This window comes from Abramis brama (genome assembly GCF_963993115.1).
Source record: "Abramis brama genome assembly, chromosome: 25".
Taxonomy (NCBI): Eukaryota; Metazoa; Chordata; class Actinopteri; order Cypriniformes; family Leuciscidae; genus Abramis; species Abramis brama.
In genome coordinates, this window is record NC_139987.1 from 20,500,362 (window position 1) to 20,523,013 (window position 22,652).

The window sequence follows — 22,652 nt, forward strand, 5'->3', positions numbered from 1 at the left end:
CTATTTCATTCTGAACAGAATTTCTGTGACCGACTAACCTTGAAACTTCTCCAGGATGAGCATAAGAAAAGCACTTTAAATCCATCCATGGTCAAAAATAGAGCTGCTGGTCATTGGTCTAATCCTGACCAACTAAAGTCTTGCAATTAAAACAACAAGGGTCGAAGGCAGTCGAGTACCACGGTATTACCACAATGTTATGGTCATGTTATGGTACCAGTATTCCATTTTTTGGGGTACTTTTTACCATGATATCTTGTTTTTGGTACTTTTAAGTTGTTTAGAATATAAAAGTAAAAACCATGATACATGAGTACTGAAATAATTTAGCACCATGGTATGTTTTTTGTAGACCAAATTCACTCTTAAACTTTGTTCTCACTTGTCATTACTTGATTGATGTGACAAAAAACAAAACTGAAATCATGTCATGTGTCCGCCTGTCTCCTGCTGATGGCACGTGGGCAGCACATTTGTTTTTGTGAAGGAAGGTGGTGGGTATTTGCAGCTCATTAACAGGCAGGGACGGGCACAGTGACGGCCACTGCCGCTATTGGATTATGGGAAGGATTTTCAACTTGCAATAATCTGTCAAGCCACAGACAGCCGAACAGCCACTCAATCCCAGCGCTCTGTGTGCGGGAGCTCACACACACACACACACACACACACACTCACACACATATGCCCCTCTCCGATAAAAGTGTGTGAAACTGTAAGGACACAGACGAAAACTTGGACAATGAACCTCTTCTGCTTCACTCTGGTAAGAGAACGCTTCCTTGTTTGCTCATTTATACTGACAGCAGGATATAGACTCAGTTTTTTTTTTATCAGGAGTGATTCATCAGATATTCTAGAAGATTAACATAAATGAGAGGTTGACATCTCATGATCTGAAATGATTCACGCTGACATTGTATGCCATATCAGATTGAACTGATTATCTGCGTCTCTGCCGGTAAAATAACAAGATTATATCAAAGAGTATAACCATTGCTTTTGGTTTAACATGAGCTGTACTGTACTTGTACGTTTGTATTACAGCAATGGTTTAGTATATTCAAGTGTTGATTTTCCAACATACTTTTATACTACAAACCAATATTTCCCAGATAACGTTGCTAAAATGCTCGTTTTAGATGTAGATATCATGATATTGTCTTAAGGCTAGAGAAAGTGGGATAGATTTGGCTGGGATTGGGCATGTTGAGCGGAGGTGAGGATTACCGTGAGACAGAGAGCTTCTTACAGCAGATCACGGATCAGCAGAGAGGAAAATGTCCTATTCATGGATCAGGAATACTACAGCTCTGAAGGTCCTGAGCTGACACTGCATCCCCTGAATCCAGATACATCCATCCAACAACAGCCTGCCGCTCCTAAACATGTGTGAGAGAAGTCTCTGGACTCTGGTCTCTGGACAATCCATACTTAATTTTCAGAGTGCAGATCTAAAAATCATGGAGCAAGACTTTTAGCCACACACATATTGTACAAATGTTATAAAATAAAAAGAAAACTATAGAAATATATATTATAAAGTTATATATGTCTAATAATAATAATATTAATAATAATAATTTTTAAAAAGTAAAAAAGTATATAAATATATTACTATGTACAATGGTACTTTTTTGGAGTATAAAGTAAAAACCATTATTAATTTAACAATTGTTTTTTTTTTTATAATTACATGAATAGTCAGATAATTATATTAGATAGGCCTAAATAAATAGTATATTACATATAATAATAATAATGATATATATATATATATATATATATATATATATATATATATATATATATATATATATATACATATATACATACATACATATATATACATACAGGCTGCATACATTCATAAAATAAAAACTAATAAAACATAAAATAAAATGAAACTGTTCTCGGGCCACACGTCCATTTACTCACTCACAAGTACATCAAGGACATCATGAAGGCGCCGACAGACAAGACAGAGTAGGTTTCTTTATGTAACAAAGTCTCAGCTTTTAGATTCTGTCAATTTTACAACGAAATTCAAACCGTAATCAACTGTGGTTTTGGCGCTCTTTAATATGGCGTGACAAATCGCTGTTGCGACTCAGTACAAGTGGCATGTGATGTGAGCCATCTCTTACTCTTTACTATTAGTTACAGCACGAAATAAACATGAAAAAACATCAGAAGGAATGTTGAAAGAAACAGTACAACTTACTGAAATGTATCACGTCTCGTGTAATCGTTCAATCAGTGTTTCAACCGAAGAAAGACGTCGATAAAACAGCTGAAACAATATGTCACCTCAGGAAAGCCATGCACCATGTGTAAACCCCACTACATTACACAAAGATGGTAATATCCGAAATCCTTCTCCGTGTGCAGACATTTTTTGGTCCCCATGAGGAAAACAGCTTATAAATCACTAAATTATGTTTTTGAAAATGTAAAAGTGGAGAAAGTTTTCTCTGATGGGTAGGTTTAGGGTTAGGCTGTGTGTGTGTGTGTGTGTGTTTGTAAAAAATTATATACAGGTGTAGGCCTATATATATACTGTATAAGATTCAATACAATCAATTTTTCAATCAATTAATCAATAAATACAATCAACCAGTAAAAACTTGTGAATACAAATTAAAAATATTATCAGTTAAGGAACAATATAAAAAGGAGGAAAGAGGAAAACATAACAAACTACAAGAATAGATTTTTGCTCAGATAGATAACAATGTCTCTTCTTTCAATAAGAATAATGATTCATCTCCTTTTACCTGTCATATTTTACATCCTTAACCTTAGTGACGGTTTAAAGGTAATTTTTTTTTACATTTTGGAGTTATTTCCACTTAGGTTACTACAGTGATTCATGTTAGTAGCTACTAGCAAGGCTCTTATTTCTTATATTAAATGTCTTACTATTCTTATTCTGTGTTTGGTCCAGGATGGCTCAACTGACAGCCTGTACGAACCGGCCCAGATTGGCCTGAACAGTCAAGACTCATTTCGCAGAAGGCCACCCAGCCCAAACTCTGCGAAGAACATGGGCGTGTGGAGTGGATCCGAGCCCTGCATCGCCATGGTGGGTTCATCCGCACGTGCCTAGAATCGCAAGGGAATTCACATGCTGTTTCATGAGACTCTGAACTACAGTTATGTTGAATGTGACATTGAGGACAATATTAATAAGCAAAAGTGCTGCCACCTGTATAACAGCTGATTAATCTGTGAGTGACGTGTGTGGGGTTGAGCAGGTCACACTCATTAGGAAATTGCCCAAATCCCGGCTTTTTCCCCCTATACTTTTTATCCAGACGAGGTGCCGCACATGAGCTGATGCACATTTGAAGTATATGACCAAATCTGAATCAAAATGAAGACAGACACTAAATATGTTCTTGTCTCTCATTTCAGAAGCTTCCAGAGACTCACACAAGGAAGACTCAGGAAAATAAGACTTTGGAAAAGGCAAAGAGAAAGTGAGTACTGGATCTTTTGGTCTGTTAATGATACTTCAAGACCTGTGAAAATGTTCCTTTTTGATTTATTGAAAAAATAGTACTGTATATCGTTTATGGAAAATGGAAATAATTTCAAAGTTATTGGAAGTTTAATTACATGAAGTAATACAATTGATATTAATGCATTTCTCAAAACAATACATCTGTTATGGGAATGATAACATTAACATCTCTTCTCTGAAATATTTACCGTCAGTGTGGCCAGGGCCACCAATTAGATCATGACGTACTGTATGCTGTGTTTCATGAGAGAATGAGAGAGCTGGATTAGGATTATATTAATTGAGACAAGTGTGAGGGATTTAGTTACTGTTCTAACCCACCTGTTTAAAGGTCACATTTGTCCCTGTTACCGCATCACATACTGGTCGTCATGATCTGCCTTTAATGTAGTTTTGATCAGAATAAGTAATGTAATACAGAATAAAACTTAAAACCGAATACTGAATATCAGTGAATAAAAACTGAGAAAACAAATCAAGTGATTCAGACTGGATCATGAACTGATTTAGACAATTTTGCTCAACCTGTTTCATCTCAGAGATCTGAGAGTCATTGACGAAATAGACATTGATTTGCTAGTTCTGATTCTGATTCAAGTAAAAAAAAAAAAAGAAATCTCTCCAAATGATTTAAATTGAACTGGAATTTATTTAGGCCGTTTGGCTACCTGTGCGAACAATTAATTGGAATTAAACTAACAGTGATTCATTCACAAAATGAATATTGATTTGCTAGTTCTATTTCTAAGTAGCCGACAAAAAAAAAGAAAAAAAAAGATTCATATTTAAGAGTGGTATGTTTACCTGACAAGAGCCTGTAGTGTCACTGTCTTCTTGAGCTCTGAAAAAAGCACCAGCTGATTCTATGATTTATTAACTTGAACTGGCGAGTAACAATTCTATAGCCTGTTTTTATTTCGGTATCTGCTGCTTTTCCTGATGGCAGCCTTCCAAACATTAACTTTTGTGATTATACGAGTTATGATTATGTTCGTTGACCATAAAAACAATAAGATCGGGATTTGAACTCTCCTCTCACGAGCACTCTAAATGAAACGAAGGCCTAGGCTACTACAACAAAGTTTTCTAAACTAAAAATAAACTTCATTTATCAATAAAATAAATATCTAAAAATATATTGTGAAAAATGTATAACATTATATAGTATATTATTTTGCATAATGCTTCAAACTACATTACAACAATGCAGCCAGGGAATTAAAAGAAAGGTGTATAATAATATACATCTTGCTGTATTGTTGTTGTGTTATTATATATATATATATATATATATATATATATGTATATATACACTCACTGTATATATACACTGAATATATGTACAATATTTATATATTTATTTATTAATCATATGAATTTTCTTATTCACATAACAGGTCCCAAATACTATCGACATCTGAAGATGAGACTACAGGTTTGTTTACTTGTTATAAATTGAATGTATTCCCAGAATTCCTTGCTGATTTCACCCACAGTTCATTAAGAACTTCAGTATAATCTAACGTAAACCACATGACTAATACTACAATACTAATAATACTGCTGGTCAGAGAACAAAGTGTAATAGAGTTTAAAAGTCTGTCAAATTCATAATTCAAGGGTGAGTTATTTCATCCAGATCTTCATCTGTCTGGATATGTTGCATTAAGCTTTATCTTTGTCTGAAATTTTGCTTTGTTTCAGGATTAAGGATTGAATTTAAAAAAAAAAGAACTGATGTTTGACCCACTGAACTCCAGCAAAGCTTTTCTGCTGGATATTTTTGAGCACTGTTAACCAAACGCCGGTCCTGCTGACCTACTTGGCCGCACCGTCTCTCGATAACACTATTTCATTTGCCTTCCATGTTTTGCTCTTAAAATAACCCATAATTATCTTTGACAGATCATACAGAGTCTGATGCGCACTGGCCGTCCACCAGGAAAAAGGATGACTTTGTACATGGCAAGAGCCATTTGAACTCAGGTAAGAGGTCTAAAGATGCTGCAGCGTGTGTGTGTGTGAGTGAGTGTGAGTGTGTGTGTTAGCCGAGGAAGTAGGGTGGGCTAGGGGTCAGAGAAAGTCGTGTGTGTCAAACAGTCTTAGTGGATTAGATCAGTGACGACACAAAGCAATTCCAAAAGCCCATGTGAAACAAAGGATTTGATTTGGGCTCAGACTGATTCACTGACAGTCAGATAAAATGTGATCAGGGTCACACTCTCTTTCCCAGACTTCACAAGTTTCCATCTAAATCTAAAGTCTGAATTGTCATAAATCCAGGGCTTGAGCTAAATTGTGTTGTATTTTTTAATCTAGAGACGGTCAAAGATCACCAGCGGTCAAAACTCACTAGAGAAGGGAAAGAGGAGCGGGGGAATTCGGAGAAAACTGTTAAAAATCCTTCGGTCCAGGTAAATCACAGCAGCAACACAGAAAAAATATCCCACAAAATCAATTTCATGTGAAAAAACATCAAATATTAATTTAAGAGTGGCATCCAGAAAATGTGTCTCTTGATAATACAGGATAAATTCCTCTGTGATTAAATTCTCCATTACACTAATGCGAGTCATTCATCTGTGTAATATTGCACTTTTATCATTCTTTCAATGTCAGACCTGAGATTTTTACATTAAGACATCACTCTCAAATGAATTCAGCATTGGTGTTTTTATTCACAGGGTGTGAATTTCGAAGCCTGGAATCCCAATAGAGAAAACTTTGAAGGAAGACAGCAAGACTTGGTGAGTTTCTTCTCTTGACAACGGCTTCGAACCTTGAACTTGTCATTGCACTTTGTTGTGAACAAAATGTATTTTATGATTTTTTTTTTTGTACTGTCACTGCCTTCACATATGGTTCGGCTCAGACTTTTTATATTTTCCATTCTAATTTTGAGGAAAAATACGCAAAATAATGCATAATGATTTAAACATGGTAAGTTACTTCATTAAACAAGTCAAATGAACCAAAATATTATAGATGCACCAATAATAAAATGATGCACATTATGATAAGCTGCTAAATATTTATTTTATGGCAGAAAACTGATCAATTAAAAAAGTGACCAATATTATAATTATATACTATTTTGTTGAAATAAATTTGAAATAAAACACTAAAAACTAAAATTAATAATTTTAGGTTGAATTGAAGTATCACAACATTATAATGTACAGTATTATTTTGAACTTTAGGTGAGGATTAGATAATGGCAAAGGTAATCTAAATGTAAAAATAGGGGAAATGAGCATGAACAAATAATAATCATAATAAACCAGTACAAAGATTGATAACTGATATGGTACTGATATAATGTGCATCCCTACAAAATATTTAATAAAAAACACATAAGATGTAAAGGATATGTAGAAATCTGTGGGCACAGACATTGCTTGGGCCTGCTTATGGCCTTGACATTATGTAAAGATAATCAAATTGTAATTAGAATCATAAAAAGGATGAACCCAGCTAACAAGGAACATTCTCAGAACTTTCTAGTAAGGTTCTCTCAAAGTTACGAACAAACGTTCTTTCAGTAACGTTAATAGAATGTTCGTTCAAAGTTATCTGGTCTTTAATAATGTTCTCAAAACGTTCATGGAACATTTTTTCTGAAACATTTTAGTTGGATGTTCGTCTAACGTTTTTTAAGTGTTGTAACTTGTTTCAGAACATTCAGAGAACATTCAAAAGTAACGTTCCCATATAATGTTTGCATAATCAAGAAAAAAAAAAAAAAAACTGGACGTTTTGAATGTTCAGAAAACATTCTTAGAATACATTTTGGTAACACTTTATTTTAAGGTGATATAGTTACATGTTACTACATGTACTTACTATAGTAATAACAGTAGATTATGCATAATTACAAGTAACAAACCCTAACCGTAACTCCGTAACGTAAGTGTAACCTATATATTTGTTAGCTTGGAAGAAAGAAAATGTTTTTCATAGAAAATAGAGGTCAAATTATGAGGAACTCAAATGAAATGTCAGTAAACGCACATCTGTGAAAGGCTTCTAATAAGGTCAGAGCCTGAGGGCAGAGCGTTAGTATTACCCAGAAGTCCCTGCAGTTTATGGAATTTCATGTGTGTTGATCTTGAGGCAGATTGAGGGAGGTCAGCTGTAAGGAGCATCTCTGATCTCCCACAAGTGCTGTAATCACCCAATGTCACTTTATTTCAGACCAGGAGGTCAGAGGGCGAGGATGAGACGCAAGGAAAGCTGAAGAAAATCCAGAAACTGGTAGGAGTGAAAAAGGGGGGTCAAAGTGTCACAGAGGAGTCAAGGAACAACACAGAGCCTGATGGTGAGAAACCTAAAAAACATTTTATTTTAACTAAATAATAATACAAAATGTGCATAATCTATGTTACTTCCTTCAGGTCATTTGACAGAATCCAATGGCAAAGACCACAGTCCTGTCATAACCTGCATCAGTCTGACCAAAAAAGCTGAGAAGAAGCCCACAAGACAACCACCTCCATCCCAGCAGCCCCTGCAGGAGAAGAATGTGGATACAAAAGAAACAGAGGGTTCCTGGAGTCCAGGGCTCTTTCAGGAGTACTGGAGTCCCGTGGCATATTCTCCAGCGTGGGACACGTCCACACACACCTGCCACAGGTCAACGGCTGAACAGGTCATGTATAACTTCAACTTCACCCTCCCCAGAGACACAGACTGGGATAAATACGAGGAGCTCTTTCACCGATTGGACCCCTACAAAAGAGACCAGCAAGCCAGATGGATCACCCACTCCGTCATGGACCTGGACATGCCGGACCCCCTGGTGAGAAACTGCACTTCCTGTTGAAAAGACACAAAAGAACAGAATAGAATGCTGGAGACCAGCATTCAGAACACAAAATGCTGGTGTTTCAGATGTGTTTCAGGGGGGAGGTGCAAAACAGGGAGTGTGTTTAACTAACTGTGTTAATCAATCAATCAATCAATCAATCAATCAAAACACTGAGTGTAGCAAAGTGCTGTACAATTTCAAAGAGATAAGATAAAATACAATAAAATACAAATAAAGGAAGGGATGAAAAGAAATAAAAGAGAGAGAAAAAATATATAAATGCATCTAATCCAAATCTAATGGTCCTTACAAAGTAGCAAAAGCCTCATCAAACAAATACGTCTTAAGAGGATCTGATAGACATTGGTAAAGCCTTTTAAGCATGACTGAGGAACATATTTTGGTGCCAGTCCGTGCAGGGCTTTAAAAGTATACAAAAGTACCTTGTACTTCATGCTAAAATGAACTGGTAGCCAGAATAAGGGATATATGATCTCTCTTTCTTGTGTTTGTCAATAACCTTGCTGCCACACTTTGTAACCGCTGAAGATGTGACAGCGAGGACTGACTTACACCCGGGTACAAAGCATTGCAGTAATCAAGACGTGAAGAAATAAAAGCATGTATTACTTTCTCCAGATCACTGAAAGATAAGACAGATTATTAGCAATTTTTCACAGTTGAAAGAAACTATTCTTCACAACTGAATTGATTTGTCTGTTAAACTTTAACTCTGTGTCAAAAATAAATCCCAGATTCTTGATCTAAGTATGCAGATGGGATGGCAAACAGAGTCCCTAGACTCGTTATTTGCACAGCTACTAGGGCCAAATATGATAATTTATGTCTTTTTCTCATTTAACTGGAGAAAGTTATTATTCATCCAGCATTTTGTATTTTTTAGACATTCAAAAAGTAATTTAATGGATTTATCATCTCCAGACTTTATAGGCAAATACTTGCTGTGTCATCAGCATAAAAATTATACAAAATACTGTATTTCTTAAAAATAGAGCCAAGAGGGAAGCATATATCTCTGGTATATAAATATAATAAAATAACACTGGTCCCAAAATGTAACCTTGAGGGACCCCAAAGGTAATAGAAGCTATAGATGACAAGAAATTTCCAATTTTAACAGAAAAGGTTCTATTGTGAGGATAAGAGGCAAACCAACTTAGTTATTGGATGCCCACATGCTGTGTTAGATGTTCAATAAGGATAGTATGGTCAATTGTGTCAAATGCTGTGCTAAGATCCAGCAAAACTAAGGCAATTTTTTGAATGGTAGCGTACGTATTAATTAATTGATGATAGCCTTAACTCTAAGTTACAGTGATTTCTTATATATACAGATCACATACACATTACATCAGACTATCTTTAACTTATCTATAATTCCGTGTTGTGCTCTGAAACACTGTTGATGATGCTAATGAGCCCACATTATTTTCTCTTGAAGAGACGCTTTAAAGTCACTGATTAGAGATGTCAGAGTACTCACATCCTGTGTGCGGTTGAGGAAGTGTGTTTAGACTCGACTGCGTGTGTGAGTTGCTTCAGGCCAGCGCTGGTGTCTTCAATAAGAGTTGAGCTGCTTTCTGTCAGGGAAACTTGAGAGAAAAAACATTTGACACAATTGACAGAATGCTTCAAAGGAAACCATCCAATGTCTCTGACAAGTCAAGGAACAAACCCAAGGTAAAACCTTTTTTTTTTCCAGAAACAAACAGTTTGTCCATCTACTATGGTGAAAGGAGACATTACGCAAGTCCTAACAGTTCGCTCGCTTAACAGTTTGTTATTCTGTTTTGACCTTTTCTGTTTGCAAACAAATGAGTTTGCGAACTATGAAAAACTGTCACTTTGTTGACCATCTCTTCTGTGACCATAAGACTCTGATATGATAATCTAAGACACAATCAAGACTGTTCACAGCCACAGACCACCATTAACCTATTAAATTCATTGTGTTTCAGCGATCCACCAGTTTTGGGATTTTTGACAGACAGCAGCCCACCCAGGTCAAGGCAGAAGATAAGGGAGAAAGTTTGGTGAGTGTTTCTCTTTTTAATAATGCACATATAAAAAACTGTAAAAAAGGGTCTTGTACTGAACTCCATGCATGTCTGTGTAGCCTGTGGAAGCAGCTGAGGTGGATCCCAGTAAATCAGGAGGGCTCGGGAAGAAGATGAAGAACATCTCGCTGACCATGCGTAAAAAAATGGGGCGAAAATACACTAAAGCCCTGTCAGAGGAAACGGTGAGCGCTTGCTTGACAGTTCAGCACCTTTAACCTTTAAAACAAAATCAAAACTTACCAGCCGTGTTGTTACACTCTTAAAAATAAAAGTTCTTTAGGTTCAGCAAAGAACGCTCTTCTTATCAAGAACTTTTTTCTATAGCATTTGGTTCTCGAGTTCTTTTTGAGAGCTTGATGTTTTATCATAGGTTGTTCAGTGAATTGACTTCTAGGTAGTTCATCAAACTTTTCAGCACAAATAAATTGTAAAATGTCCAAAGTGCTCTTTTATATAACAGGGTCTGGGGCTGTTGAGATCCATAAAAAAGTACCATAAAAGCAGTGAATGACATGCATGTTATACATACAGTAGATTTCACGTGAGGAAAAGACCAACTTTTAAGATTTTTATCTTCTCTAAAAATGTCCTCATCAAGAAGACTTAATTATACTATAGTGTAGGTACAAAGTAGCTTTTTTTGTCAGTTTGGGTTTAAAACAATTTTATAACATCAAAAAATGTAAAAAAGAGTAAAAAATGTGAAGAGTAAAAGTTCTTTGCAGAACTTGAAAGTTTCTCCTACTACATTTATCTTGAGTAAACAGAGCGAGTCTGAGGTATTAAAGCAGTAAAAACAAGAACGCACAACGTCTCTGTAGTTTTCTCATTTATTTAAAACTTGTTCATGAATCAGTCTTTATTTGCCACTGTACTATAAAGAGCTTCTGAGGACCTGGTGTGGATTACATGCAGCTTCTGAGGTAAAAATGGCATTGCAGCTCTCGCGGATTAAAGACTTTGCTCCCTCGAGCGGCCCGCGGCCTTGCACGACCTGACTTTGTACCTGAAGACCTGTCAAGTATCAGCTTTTGGTCGGGACTCTTACCCGAGACTTTCTCGATGTTTTTCACAGGGCGAGGAGCATGAAGCTGCGGCGGCTGATGTTGTGGACGGTACGATGGCCAAAGGCTGCAACCACTCCAGTAACTCGGTGGAGAGTTTGTTCAGTTTGCACAGCGGCCAGAGCTCATCTAGTAAGCTGATCTTCTACAACTAGTAGATCACTTATTATTGGACCATTTGCATTTTAAGAAGTAAAACAGAGCTGCCACAGGAGCAGAAACATACTGTTTGCTGATTTGACATTTTGGCGCAGATGTGCTCTTGACATTTCAGCCATGTGGTTTGTGTTTTACTGGTTGTTTTTGCATTTCCTGATGTTTTAGGTGGCGTGACCAGCAGCTCTGAGGGTTATAGTAACAGGGACAGCCTGCGTTTAGAAGAAGACGTGCCCTATACAGGACAGTTTTGCGGGAAAGCCAAGGTCCACACTGACTTTGTTCCCAGTCCGTATGACACAGAGTCTCTCAAACTCAAGGTAAAAACCAACCTGAGATGTTAAGACAAGAGACAAACTCAACTTAGAAGTGCTAACTCAATACAAATGATTTTTGTTTCAAATAAATGGTTCTTTTGAACGTTCTGTTCATCAATGAATCCTGAAAAACATGTATTATAGTTTCGACAAAAGTATTAAGCAACACAACTGTTTTCCACATTGATATTAATGTTTCTTGAGCACCAAATCAGCATATTAGAATTATTTCTGACTTTGTTCCCAGTCTGTATGACACAGACTCTCTAAAACTCAAGGTAAAAACACCCTGAGATGACAAGAAACAAACTCAGCAGATTGATAGTTTGCATTATGTTTTTCCACTAACATGTATTCTTTTTCGTTTGCAAGGTGGGAGATGTGATTGAGATCATCAGTAAACCTTCAATGGGAATCTGGACTGGGATGCTGAACGGTAAAGTGGGAAACTTTAAGTTCATCTACGTTGACGTGCTGGTGGAGGAAATCGTGCCGGAACCGAAGATTCGCTTGCACCGAAGGAGCAGAAGACCTCGACCCAAAACCCTTCAGGAATTTCTGGAAAGACTCAATCTGGAGGTGCTTAAACTGTACAACTAAATACTGTATCTGAAGATCAACCTGCACCATTCAGATCCAAAAACATGCATTAGCTCATTAGATTCTCTTTCAAAGATCTCATAAACAGGATGTTATGTATTATCTTTGAAGTTTAGGAAAGTTGGTGGTACTTTAACAGATAAAATTGTTACTGCAGGAGCACATTTCATCTCTGCTGTTGAACGGGTATCAGACGGTGGACGATCTTCGGGATTTGAAGGAGCAGCATCTCTTAGAGCTGAATGTGACCGACCCCGAACACAGACACCTGCTGTTAGCAGCGGCAGAAAACCTGCAGGACGCTGAATGTAAGTGGTCATAAGTCATAAAAATGTCATAAAAAATGTCATCAAAAGTCATAAAAATGTTTCTCAAAAAATGTCAGAAAAATGCACATAAATGATGCTATCTTTCTTTTAAAAGAATTGTTGCTGAATTCTCACTTTTATGTAAAAGCTCTCACAGTTAAAGTGCTGACGTAGGATGAGCTCCTCAGAAGCTCATAAACAAACCTCATCAAAGCCGCAATGGTAAAGCGACATGCTGAAAGCTCAAGTTTTCACACATTTTCCCCCTGATAAAAATCTACTTTCTTCCACTCGGTGTATGAGAAGTGTGGTGACAAAAATTTAACACAAAAAAAGATAAGATCAAATACATTTAAAAAAATTAAAAATATATATTTTAAATTAAATACTGTATATTTAAATAAATAAAATATTATTAAATAATATATATTTAATAGATTTAAATTATTAATATAACATATTAAATAAATATTTTAACAAAATAACTAAATGTTTTAATAAAATTGTTTTGTTTATTATGTCATGACACAATAAATTAACCACAGAAAAAGTACATTTTGTGAAAATAGTTTTTAAATAATATATGTACATATTTAAATAAAATAAGATATTTTAATCTATTTTAATGAATAATATAAAATATAAAAATGTTAAATAAAAAAATTGAATACAATTAATTTGTATTCAAATTAATTTATTTTAATTTGTATTAAAAAATGTTTTATTAAAATGAATTTGGTATGTGCAGAAATAAAAAAAAGTACAAAATTGTATTTATATATAAATATAAATAATCTAAATATACATAAACAACAAAATAAGATTACTTTAATAACTAATATATATAATGTTTATATAGATTATATATTTATATATATACATGTATGTATGTATGTATGTATATATATATATATATATATATATATACAGTTATTAATACATATAAATTATATATACATAACAAATAACTAAATATTATTTAATTAATAGCATTTATTATATATAATATGTAACTACTAAATAAAATTAACTAAATAAAATTAATTTTGTAAATGGATAATATATTTACAAAATACTTTTAATAAAAAAAATGAATACATTGATTTGTAAATTGAAAAATAAAATTGTTCACAATGACTAGAATAGGGGTTTCAGGTTTTTTTTTTTTTTTTGATAAAAAAAAAAGATGCTAGTGGAAAAAAGTGAATGTCATTGAGGCCAGTTGCCTGCATGTGATGAAAGACCTGACAGGAAGTGTGTTGAGCAGTGACTTTGTGTGGGTATCCGTCTTATATAGCCACACCTCACAAACTGCATCAAACGTTGCAATACACAGTAAAACACTGCGTGTGTTGTGTGTTATAACAACATACTTCCAAGTAATGCATGAATGTTTATGCACAATCATCTGATGACATTATCATTACGTCTGTGTGTCTACAAGACCGGCGCTTGTTGTGAAAGCCTTGTTTTTTTCTGATGCAGATAATAATCAGAGTTTGGGAGAGACAAATGAGGAGCCCCAATCTCCCTCTGAAGAAGTCAAAGTCGAACTGAATGACTGTCCCAGAGACTCAGGCTGTTACATCGGATCGGACTGTTCAGACAACAGTAAAGAGGACACAGAGACCCAGCTGGCCCCTCTCAGCCCACCTGCAACAGAAGCATAAACCACAACCCTGCATAATGCTTTTTTTTTTTTTGGCCTCGCCTGCCGCTGGTTGGTGCAAAAACTATTACCCGCTGACCGCAACCTACTTTGGCTGGAGTTTTTGACTGTGTAAAGAAGCCTTTGTGTTTCAGATCTGTTGCATTAAGGAGTTTTGGTCCAGGGTTTGCCTCTGATGGCACTGAACTCTCACATCATGGACACTGTGAGAGGAAGATATTACAGATATACAGATATTAAAGAAGAAATGTAAATATCCTGTAAATATGGTAAGAGAGGTAAAGCTTTGCTCTTGTAAACCATGTAAACTTTGCCTTGCACATGCTAGACAAAACAAACTACTGAGATTACAAATGCATTATTTTATGCAATAAAATGATTCTTTATATCGTGCTAATTTCATCTGTTACATATACAGTCATATTAATATACTGATAGCTACTGGTACAGACGCAAGTTAATGTAGGTGGCTTCCTGAAACTAAAAGAGTCACTGAAATGCTAAAAAAAAGAGAGATCAGAAATACTCTGAAACATTGCATCATTCACACTAGTCACCCTTGATTGGTTGCTGCCATCTAGCGTGAGCACTTACTAAATACATCCATACACTTTTTTGGCAAACTATCATTGCACAAGTAACTCAAAAGTGTTCAAAAAACTAAAAAAAAAAACAGTTTGGCAAAGCATTTTCTCACAGTTCTTACTAAAGTCTATCTCAAAGCATTATAACTGGTAACAAATATTGGTATAATTGGTATTATAACTCTTTATAATAACTCCCATTATTGACATTAACAAATATGAAATATAATGTTTATTAATCATTAGTTAATGCTCAAATAGTTAAACTTGGATTCATTTTTGAATATGCATAAACTATAGACTTGTTATACACTAGCGTTCAATGGTTTGAGATCAGTAAGATATAAAAAAAAATAAAAATCTCTGCATATCTGAATTTATTTCATTAAAAATACAGTACAAACAGAAATATTGTGAAAAACGCAAATCTCTGAAGACGATGACGTCATGCACATGCGTATTACGTGTTCATTCTACAGTGTTTCATCGTCATCTATAGGCCTTATGCGCCAGAGAGAGAGAGAGAAACGTGGGCGCCACCAGAGACGCCACCATCTTTAGAATATTGTCTTTGAACTTCCGTTTTTGCGGTCGCTCTCTATGGCATCGTCCAGGAGTAATTAGCCTTTTAAGTGGATTTACTTAAAGCTGCCGCCGGCAACATTTTTTTGATCATATTCAGTGAAATTGACACTATAATCCGACAGAACAACATAAATAAGGTGGTTTTCGAAAAAACCCGAGCTTCTAACTCCACCTGGAGCGTGTTATTTGTTTTGCAACAATCCACCGCTCCCGGATCATCGGGTCCAATCAGCGCAGGGCGGGGGGGGGAATGGGAGGGTGCTCGCTGGTAGTCGGGGAGGGGCATGAGAGTTGTAAACATTCAAAATTTTGGCTAAGTCGACCCAATCTGCCAGACTTGCCGACTGCAGCTTTAATGTAAAGTTAACAAAAGGTATCATGAGGATTGTATTGTTAAAAGCAGATGTCTTAACAAATGTCAGTAGACCGGGAAGATTTTAAAACGAGCCGTTCATTCATAAATACGCAAGATCGCTGTGAAAATACAGACCGGAAGTCAAAAGACAACGAGCGCAGCGCTGAAAAGGGGCGGGTCTACGACCTGGCAGCAGAATACAGGGTTTTTTAGTTGTTTATCGTAGATCCGTGTGAATGGGAATCGTTTTGACAATGGTGTCGTATGTACGCGGAAAACTCGGAGGAAAAACTTTTTTCCGTTTTAAGCATATCGTCTGTAAACCTACCCTCAATCATCCCATTTTCAAAAGTTTGCGTTTTCAGGCATCCAAGAAGACGCTGGTCGATCGTGTAAATGAACGGCCAAAAAACATGAATAGAATTCCGTTTTTTAGTTGAAAATGGTGTCGTGTAAACAGCCCATTAAATAAAAAAGTAGACATTTTAAAGCTAGAGTATCATTCTGTGAGACTCAGGGGCTGTTTACACGACACCGTTTTCAACTAAAAACGTTCAGTTTCAAAGTGCAAGTTTTTGAAAACGGTCTCTGTGTAAACATGCACATGCGTGTTCAGTCTAAAGTGTTTCATCGCCATCTACTGGCCTGGCAGCAGAATACAGTGTTTTTAGTCGTTTTCGCGGATCCGTGTGAATGGGGATCGTTTTGTCAATGGTGTCGTCTGTACACGGAAAACTCAAAGGAAAGACTTCTCGTTTTAAGCGTATCGTTGTCGTGTAAACGTACCCTAAAAAGTAGTGATGGGCGATTTCGAAACACTGCTTCGTGAAGCTTTTATACCGACACTTGAGAATTAATCTTGTTAGATGATTAGTTAATTGCATTTGATAGATTTTACTTTCAATAAAACATTTGCAATGGGGTTTGTACAAGGTGTTTTTATGCATGTTTGGCCTGAGTTTTTGTTGCAGTTACACTGTTCTGACCAGCAGGTGTCGTTTCAAACACTTAGAAACAGTGAATCATTTTTCGAAGCAAGTGGTTCAATTGATTCTCCCATCAACTACTAAAAAGTACTCAGCCTTTTTTCTTTTTTTCTCCTCTTTTTTTACTGCAGCACATGATGATTGGCCCAATGTACCTGAATTCATCTGATATACTGATTAATTTCTTCAAACATAATAATTCACTTCAAAACCTCATAAAAACACTCTCAACGCAAGATATTTCATTACAAAATAAATCACTTAAGACATTAATACAGCAATGTAGAAGAAATCTTAATCTATTAAAATGAGATATGAATCATCAGAAGCAAATTATATTTTACAAAAATAAAATAAATAAAAAATAAATAATCATATCAGCCTACAATCAAGCTTTACAATCTGGCTATTTGGGGTTCAAGACATCTCTGAACCTGTGATTTCTGCATGCTTTAACATTAAATCCATTGTTCTTCAGTCTGTGCTTCAAGAACATTAATAATAGGACACTTTTATTACCTGCTTTCAACAGTTCGGACACTAAAATTTACAGTGCGCAATAACTCAGCTCCATTTGAAATACGGTTTTATACAGAAAAAATACATCATTACATAAGGCATCAAAGCAGAACACCGGAATACATTCCTCAGAAAGTCTGTGAACCAACGAAAACCGTTCAAAATAAACATCCATCAGAGCGTTCAAAAAAAGCAACTCGGTCTAAAATTATGACCGATTTTGAGCTTGAGATGTTCATTCCATAAAATGGATTTAAGTCTTCACTACAGTTTCGCTGCATGACGTGCGGGCATCATGATGTCCTCGTGTGTGTACGTGTCCAGTCCGTTTCCGGTGTAGACGGAGAGCTCATCAGTGCTACCGACACTGTTGTTGATCTCTGAAGGATGAAACGAGCACAGACTCACGGGTCAGACTCACAGGGCAGATTTCTCCACTAGGGGGTGATATGGGGTCTATATTTCAATGAATAAACATTCACAGAGCCCAGATGTGCCACATCTTCCCCTGACACACTGAGTGATGACGGTCCTGATAGTCAGACTCAAATGACTGTTGGCCATATAAAGACAGAGACTGAGTGATGTGACAGTTTTTCTGAACTGTGCTCTTTTTTCCAAATCACTGAAAACTGGCTGTGCATCTTAACATTATTTCTGAAATATTTGGTTGGTTTCAATCATTTAATGTTTTGGTACATAATCACCCAAATGTTACATGGAGCTGTAATAACTCCAGTAGACTAAAGTATAATAAACTAACAGTAAAAAAAAAAAAAAAAAAATATATATATATATATCATTTACTGTTAGTTTATTATAGTTTACATAATATATTATAGTTATAATTATATGTAACTATTATAACTAATGTAACTAACTATTATAGTTACATATTATATAATAAATGCTATTAATTAAATATTATTTAGTTATTTGTTATGTATATATAATTTATGTATTAATAACTGTATATACATACATACATACATATACATATATAATTAATCTATATAAACATTATATATATTAGTTATTAATTAAAGTAATCTTATTTTGTTGTTTATTTAGATTATTTATATTTATATATAAATACAATTTTGTAGTTTTTTTTATTTCTGCACATGCCAAACCTTACATTTTCACAAGGTTTGGCGTGTGCAGAAATAAAAAAACACAAAAGTGTATTGTATAAATGTATATGTATAAATGTATACATATATACATACACACACACTTCCTATATTTATATGTATATTTATATGATTTACAAGATTTTATAAACTGTTTACTATTAGTTGATGATTTGAATTGCATTAACTAATTGTGAAGTGTTACCATATGCAGATATTGGCGGTGCATTATGACTGCCACCAGGAGGCAGTGTGTAACAGCCATATGCAGAAGTCACAGAGTGTTCATTTGTACTAGCCAGGGTTTATCTCCACACAGCTGTGCTCATGAATCTCACCTGAGAAGATCAGTTTCTCCTTCATGAGGTTGACGTCACGGCTCGGCCGACGCACTACAGCGCTTAGCATGATCTGCTCAGGGTTGTAGCTGCGCATGCCACTCATTTTCCACCTGAGGAAAAAAGATGACAACACACTGTCACAAAAACACACTTCTGAGGGGATGAAAGTGCCAAAAAGTTCTGAGTATCACATCTTGAGATATTTGATGAGATAAAGTAAGGTAGAAAACTTATAAGGTTAAAGGGGGAGAAGAACAGAGCTAAGAAATTAGGTAAACGCACATGAGAAAAATGATGAAAATAAAAATGAAAAATCTGTCCCTAAAATACTCATCCTCATTACCTGATCAGGTGATAGCTGAGCAATTTCAGCGTACAGCGGAGGACAGGCGCATGCAAAGAGCAGAGGACAGCGAGAAAACGGAGGGAAAGTAGATTGCCAAAGAGAAAAGAGCAGAGCCATCAGTTGAAAAGCGCCCGGTCGGCCAGCAGATTTATAGCAAGCATGCTAACTACAACAACCTAACATCAATGCCGAGGACTGCTCTGAAAATCAGGCAGGCGTTCGTGCAAATGTGTGTGAGTGCAGAAATCGACGTATCTCACATTAAAGCCTTTACCGACACAGCAAAAGCATACTGATTCCAGTATTAAAACGTATTTAGAAACACCTCAAAGCACATGATAAAAGAGATGAACTTACTTCTGAAATATGAAAATGCCAATGACAATCGCCACAGAGATTAAATCTGAAGTGATCCATATCAGGCCATATTCATCTGCACTCTACAAAACATGTTATAGCAGCAATCTGCCATTAGATATCAATATAAATACATAAAAGAACTTATGAGAAAAACAATACAGGCAGAATAGAATAGAATAAAGTAGAGTAGAATAAAATAAAATAAAAAACATTATTTATAATATATATATATATATATATATATATATATATATATATATATATATATATATATATATATATATATATATATATATATACACGTGTGTGTGTGTGTGTGTCTGTTGAGAGAGAGAGATGTCTGTTGAGCGAGAGAGAGAGAGAGATCAGTACCATGATCCAGATAGGATTAGGCACTTTCCTCAGGATGTGTGGGGCATCAGAGGAGACAGATTGAACCCCGCTGCACCACATGAGCGAATAAAGCCACGGCTCGTTCACCGTAAACACGTTTACACTCACATTACTGCCAGAAAACTGCCTGCTCACAACACACACACACACACACACACACACAGAGAGAGAAAGTGAGCTTAGTAAAAGTATTACAGAACAAAACCACATGCTCTATTTTCATCTGAATGGAATTATAAAATTGATGATAAAATGTATTATATAGAGCAATAAATAATGCACCAAAAATAAAATTTCACATTAAAAACATTCAAATATATATTATATAAATATAAAACTACAAAACAATTCATAATAAGATATCATAAAGTAATAACAATAATAATAAAAATAACTTAAAAACATTATACAGATGCATCAATTATCTAATTAAATTTAAATCCATTAAAATATGGATATAATATTAAATAATAGTAGATGTTAAATTAATACATTTCCAAAAACTATCCCATAATAATGTAATAGTAATTTAATATCCAACAATTTTAGCGTAACAGCTATAGTAAACTTTCGAGAGTAACAGGCATTGAGAACATCTGATGTTATATTTCACTGCAAAATGCTTTCAGTATGATGTTCAATCCAGATTGCGAAAGGCAGATGTGTGTGTGTGTGTGTGTGTGTGTGTGTGTACCTGATATCCTGAGCTCTGGCCTGGCTGTAGTGGAGGGTCAGAGTACTGATCCCTCTTTCTTTCAGCTCAGCCACAGGAAGTTTCTCATCTGACGTTTGCTGAAGGAGAGGAACGGCTGCACGCACCTTCTTCCTGTACCAGTCGGGCGTCCACATCACCTAAACAGACACAGGAGCTTATTAAGCTCTTTTATAATATTAGAAGCTTGTTAAAAACATTTTTCTGAATATTTAGGACTTACACGGAATAGTAAGGCAAAATTTCAACAAACTATATAAAAAAGAAAGGAAAAATAAATAAATATATATTTTTAGGTAAATTCATAATTTATTAAAAATGATTCGGCTGATGAAGTAGTATCTAATAAAGTCTTTTCTAATGTTAGAAGCTTATTAAGAATATTTTTCTCAATATTTAAGATGTAGACTGACTAATAAGACATATTAGACAAGATTTCAACAAATTCGATTTCAAATTCAAAAAAGATTTCAAATAAATAAATAAATAAATCGTTTTTTACATTTATTTTTTAATTTTTTTTAAAGTATTTTAGATTCATTCTGAATTTATTAGAAATTATTTGGTTCATAAAATGATGATAACGGTATTTTTTAAAGTTAGAAGCTTATTAAGAATATTTTTATAAATATTTATGATTTAGACTTAAGATAACATTTCAACAAACTGTATAAAAAAATCATAAATAAATAGATTTTGATGTTACAAATATTTACAAAAGTTCTGATTTATTAGAAATTATTTGGCTAATAAAATGATAGGTCTTTTCTAATTTTAGTAGCTTTTAAGAATATTTTTCTAAATATTTTTCTTATATTTAATTAAGATTTAGACTAAATATGAGGATAACATTATAACTACAAACACACATATTGTTTAATATATATTTTTGAATCTTAAATTATGTTAGATAAATTCTGAATGTATTAGAAATTGTTTGTCTCATAAAAATGATGATAAAGGTCTTGTCTAATTTTAGAAGCTTATTAAGATTTAGACTAAATATTAAGATAACATTTCAATAAACTGTAAATAAATACATAAATACATACATACATTTTAAATACAAAATCGTAAATATTGTTAGATAAGTTCTGAATTTATTTGAAATGATTTGCCTCATTCAGAACATGTTGTCCATTTATTTTCTAATCTTCATCTTATTCCGTCACTTCTAACACTGCTGAATGTCTACATGTGTGTTGCGCTCTCACCTGTTCTGGCTGGATGCTGGATCTCTGAATCACCTTCAGTGCATCACTGACCCAGAGCTGGTGCCGGGGATGCTGGGGTGGAGGCCGGCGCAGGCTGAAGATCACGGAGCGGTTGGTTCTAGCAGCCAGACGCAGCAGCTCCGCCAGGCTACACACCGTCTGATTGGCCGTGCGGTTGCGGTCCTTCTCTGACAAGTACTGCGCTGTCCAGTACGGGTCATCCTGAGGGACAAATGACGTCAAAATCCTTGTTATCAGTGAATGTAGACAACAGAAATGAGAAAGGAACAGAATTGAATACCCTGAGGAACCAAAGTCCAGCATTGAGACTGCGAATCTCTGTCCAGTTAAAGAACGAGGCGTCGTGGTCCTGACGGGCAGGAAACAGTTTGTCCACGTTGGTGGTCCTGCGTAGCGTGCGGTCCCTCATCAGAAAGGGCACTCCATCCAGACTGAAGTGAAAAAAGCATCCAATCGCACAAGAGTCTGGTTATTCAGAGCCAATCAGAGCAGCAGACATTCTTTTCTCATATTCAAAAAGGTATCAAATAAAACAAAATAAAATATTAAATAAATAACTATTTTTGAGATAAATT

General features: G+C 35.2%; 2 protein-coding genes across 6 annotated transcripts in view; one reads left to right on the forward strand and one right to left on the reverse strand.

Annotated features, from left to right (window-relative positions):
* Positions 1–148: 148 nt before the first annotated feature.
* samsn1b (SAM domain, SH3 domain and nuclear localisation signals 1b) lies at positions 149–14,920 on the forward strand. Of its 3 annotated transcripts, none has more exons than XM_084104280.1 (16): positions 149–766; positions 2,948–3,085; positions 3,418–3,482; positions 4,924–4,961; positions 5,432–5,512; positions 5,846–5,940; positions 6,211–6,273; positions 7,721–7,844; positions 7,921–8,324; positions 10,313–10,387; positions 10,471–10,596; positions 11,490–11,610; positions 11,803–11,954; positions 12,324–12,530; positions 12,709–12,859; positions 14,345–14,920. In XM_084104280.1, exons 1-16 carry the CDS (start codon positions 743–745, stop codon positions 14,527–14,529), a joined length of 2,049 nt encoding a protein of 682 aa, XP_083960406.1. In that variant the 5' UTR covers positions 149–742; the 3' UTR covers positions 14,530–14,920. The 3 variants fall into 3 exon arrangements, with proteins under 3 accessions (XP_083960406.1, XP_083960407.1, XP_083960408.1); XM_084104281.1 differs by having other exon boundaries at positions 604–766; positions 7,933–8,324; XM_084104282.1 differs by lacking the exons at positions 149–766; positions 2,948–3,085; positions 3,418–3,482; ... (4 more) ...; positions 7,721–7,844; positions 7,921–8,324 and adding an exon at positions 9,832–10,034.
* A 2,338-nt stretch (positions 14,921–17,258) lies between these two features.
* Positions 17,259–22,652, reverse strand: part of gdpd5a (glycerophosphodiester phosphodiesterase domain containing 5a) — a 30,229-nt gene continuing 24,835 nt past the window's right edge. Inside the window, exons 10-17 of one of the 3 annotated variants that reach the window (XM_084104283.1) lie at positions 22,358–22,508; positions 22,057–22,278; positions 20,825–20,982; positions 20,110–20,257; positions 19,735–19,817; positions 19,375–19,389; positions 19,029–19,141; positions 17,259–17,937 (exon numbers count right to left, since the gene is read on the reverse strand). In XM_084104283.1, the coding sequence (XP_083960409.1) occupies positions 17,822–17,937; positions 19,029–19,141; positions 19,375–19,389; positions 19,735–19,817; positions 20,110–20,257; positions 20,825–20,982; positions 22,057–22,278; positions 22,358–22,508 (1,006 nt within the window). In that variant the 3' untranslated portion in view covers positions 17,259–17,821. Of the gene's footprint in view, positions 17,938–19,028; positions 19,142–19,374; positions 19,390–19,712; positions 19,818–20,109; positions 20,258–20,824; positions 20,983–22,056; positions 22,279–22,357; positions 22,509–22,652 lie in introns of all 3 variants that reach the window. The other 2 variants (XR_014604634.1, XM_084104284.1) reach the window with 2 other exon arrangements.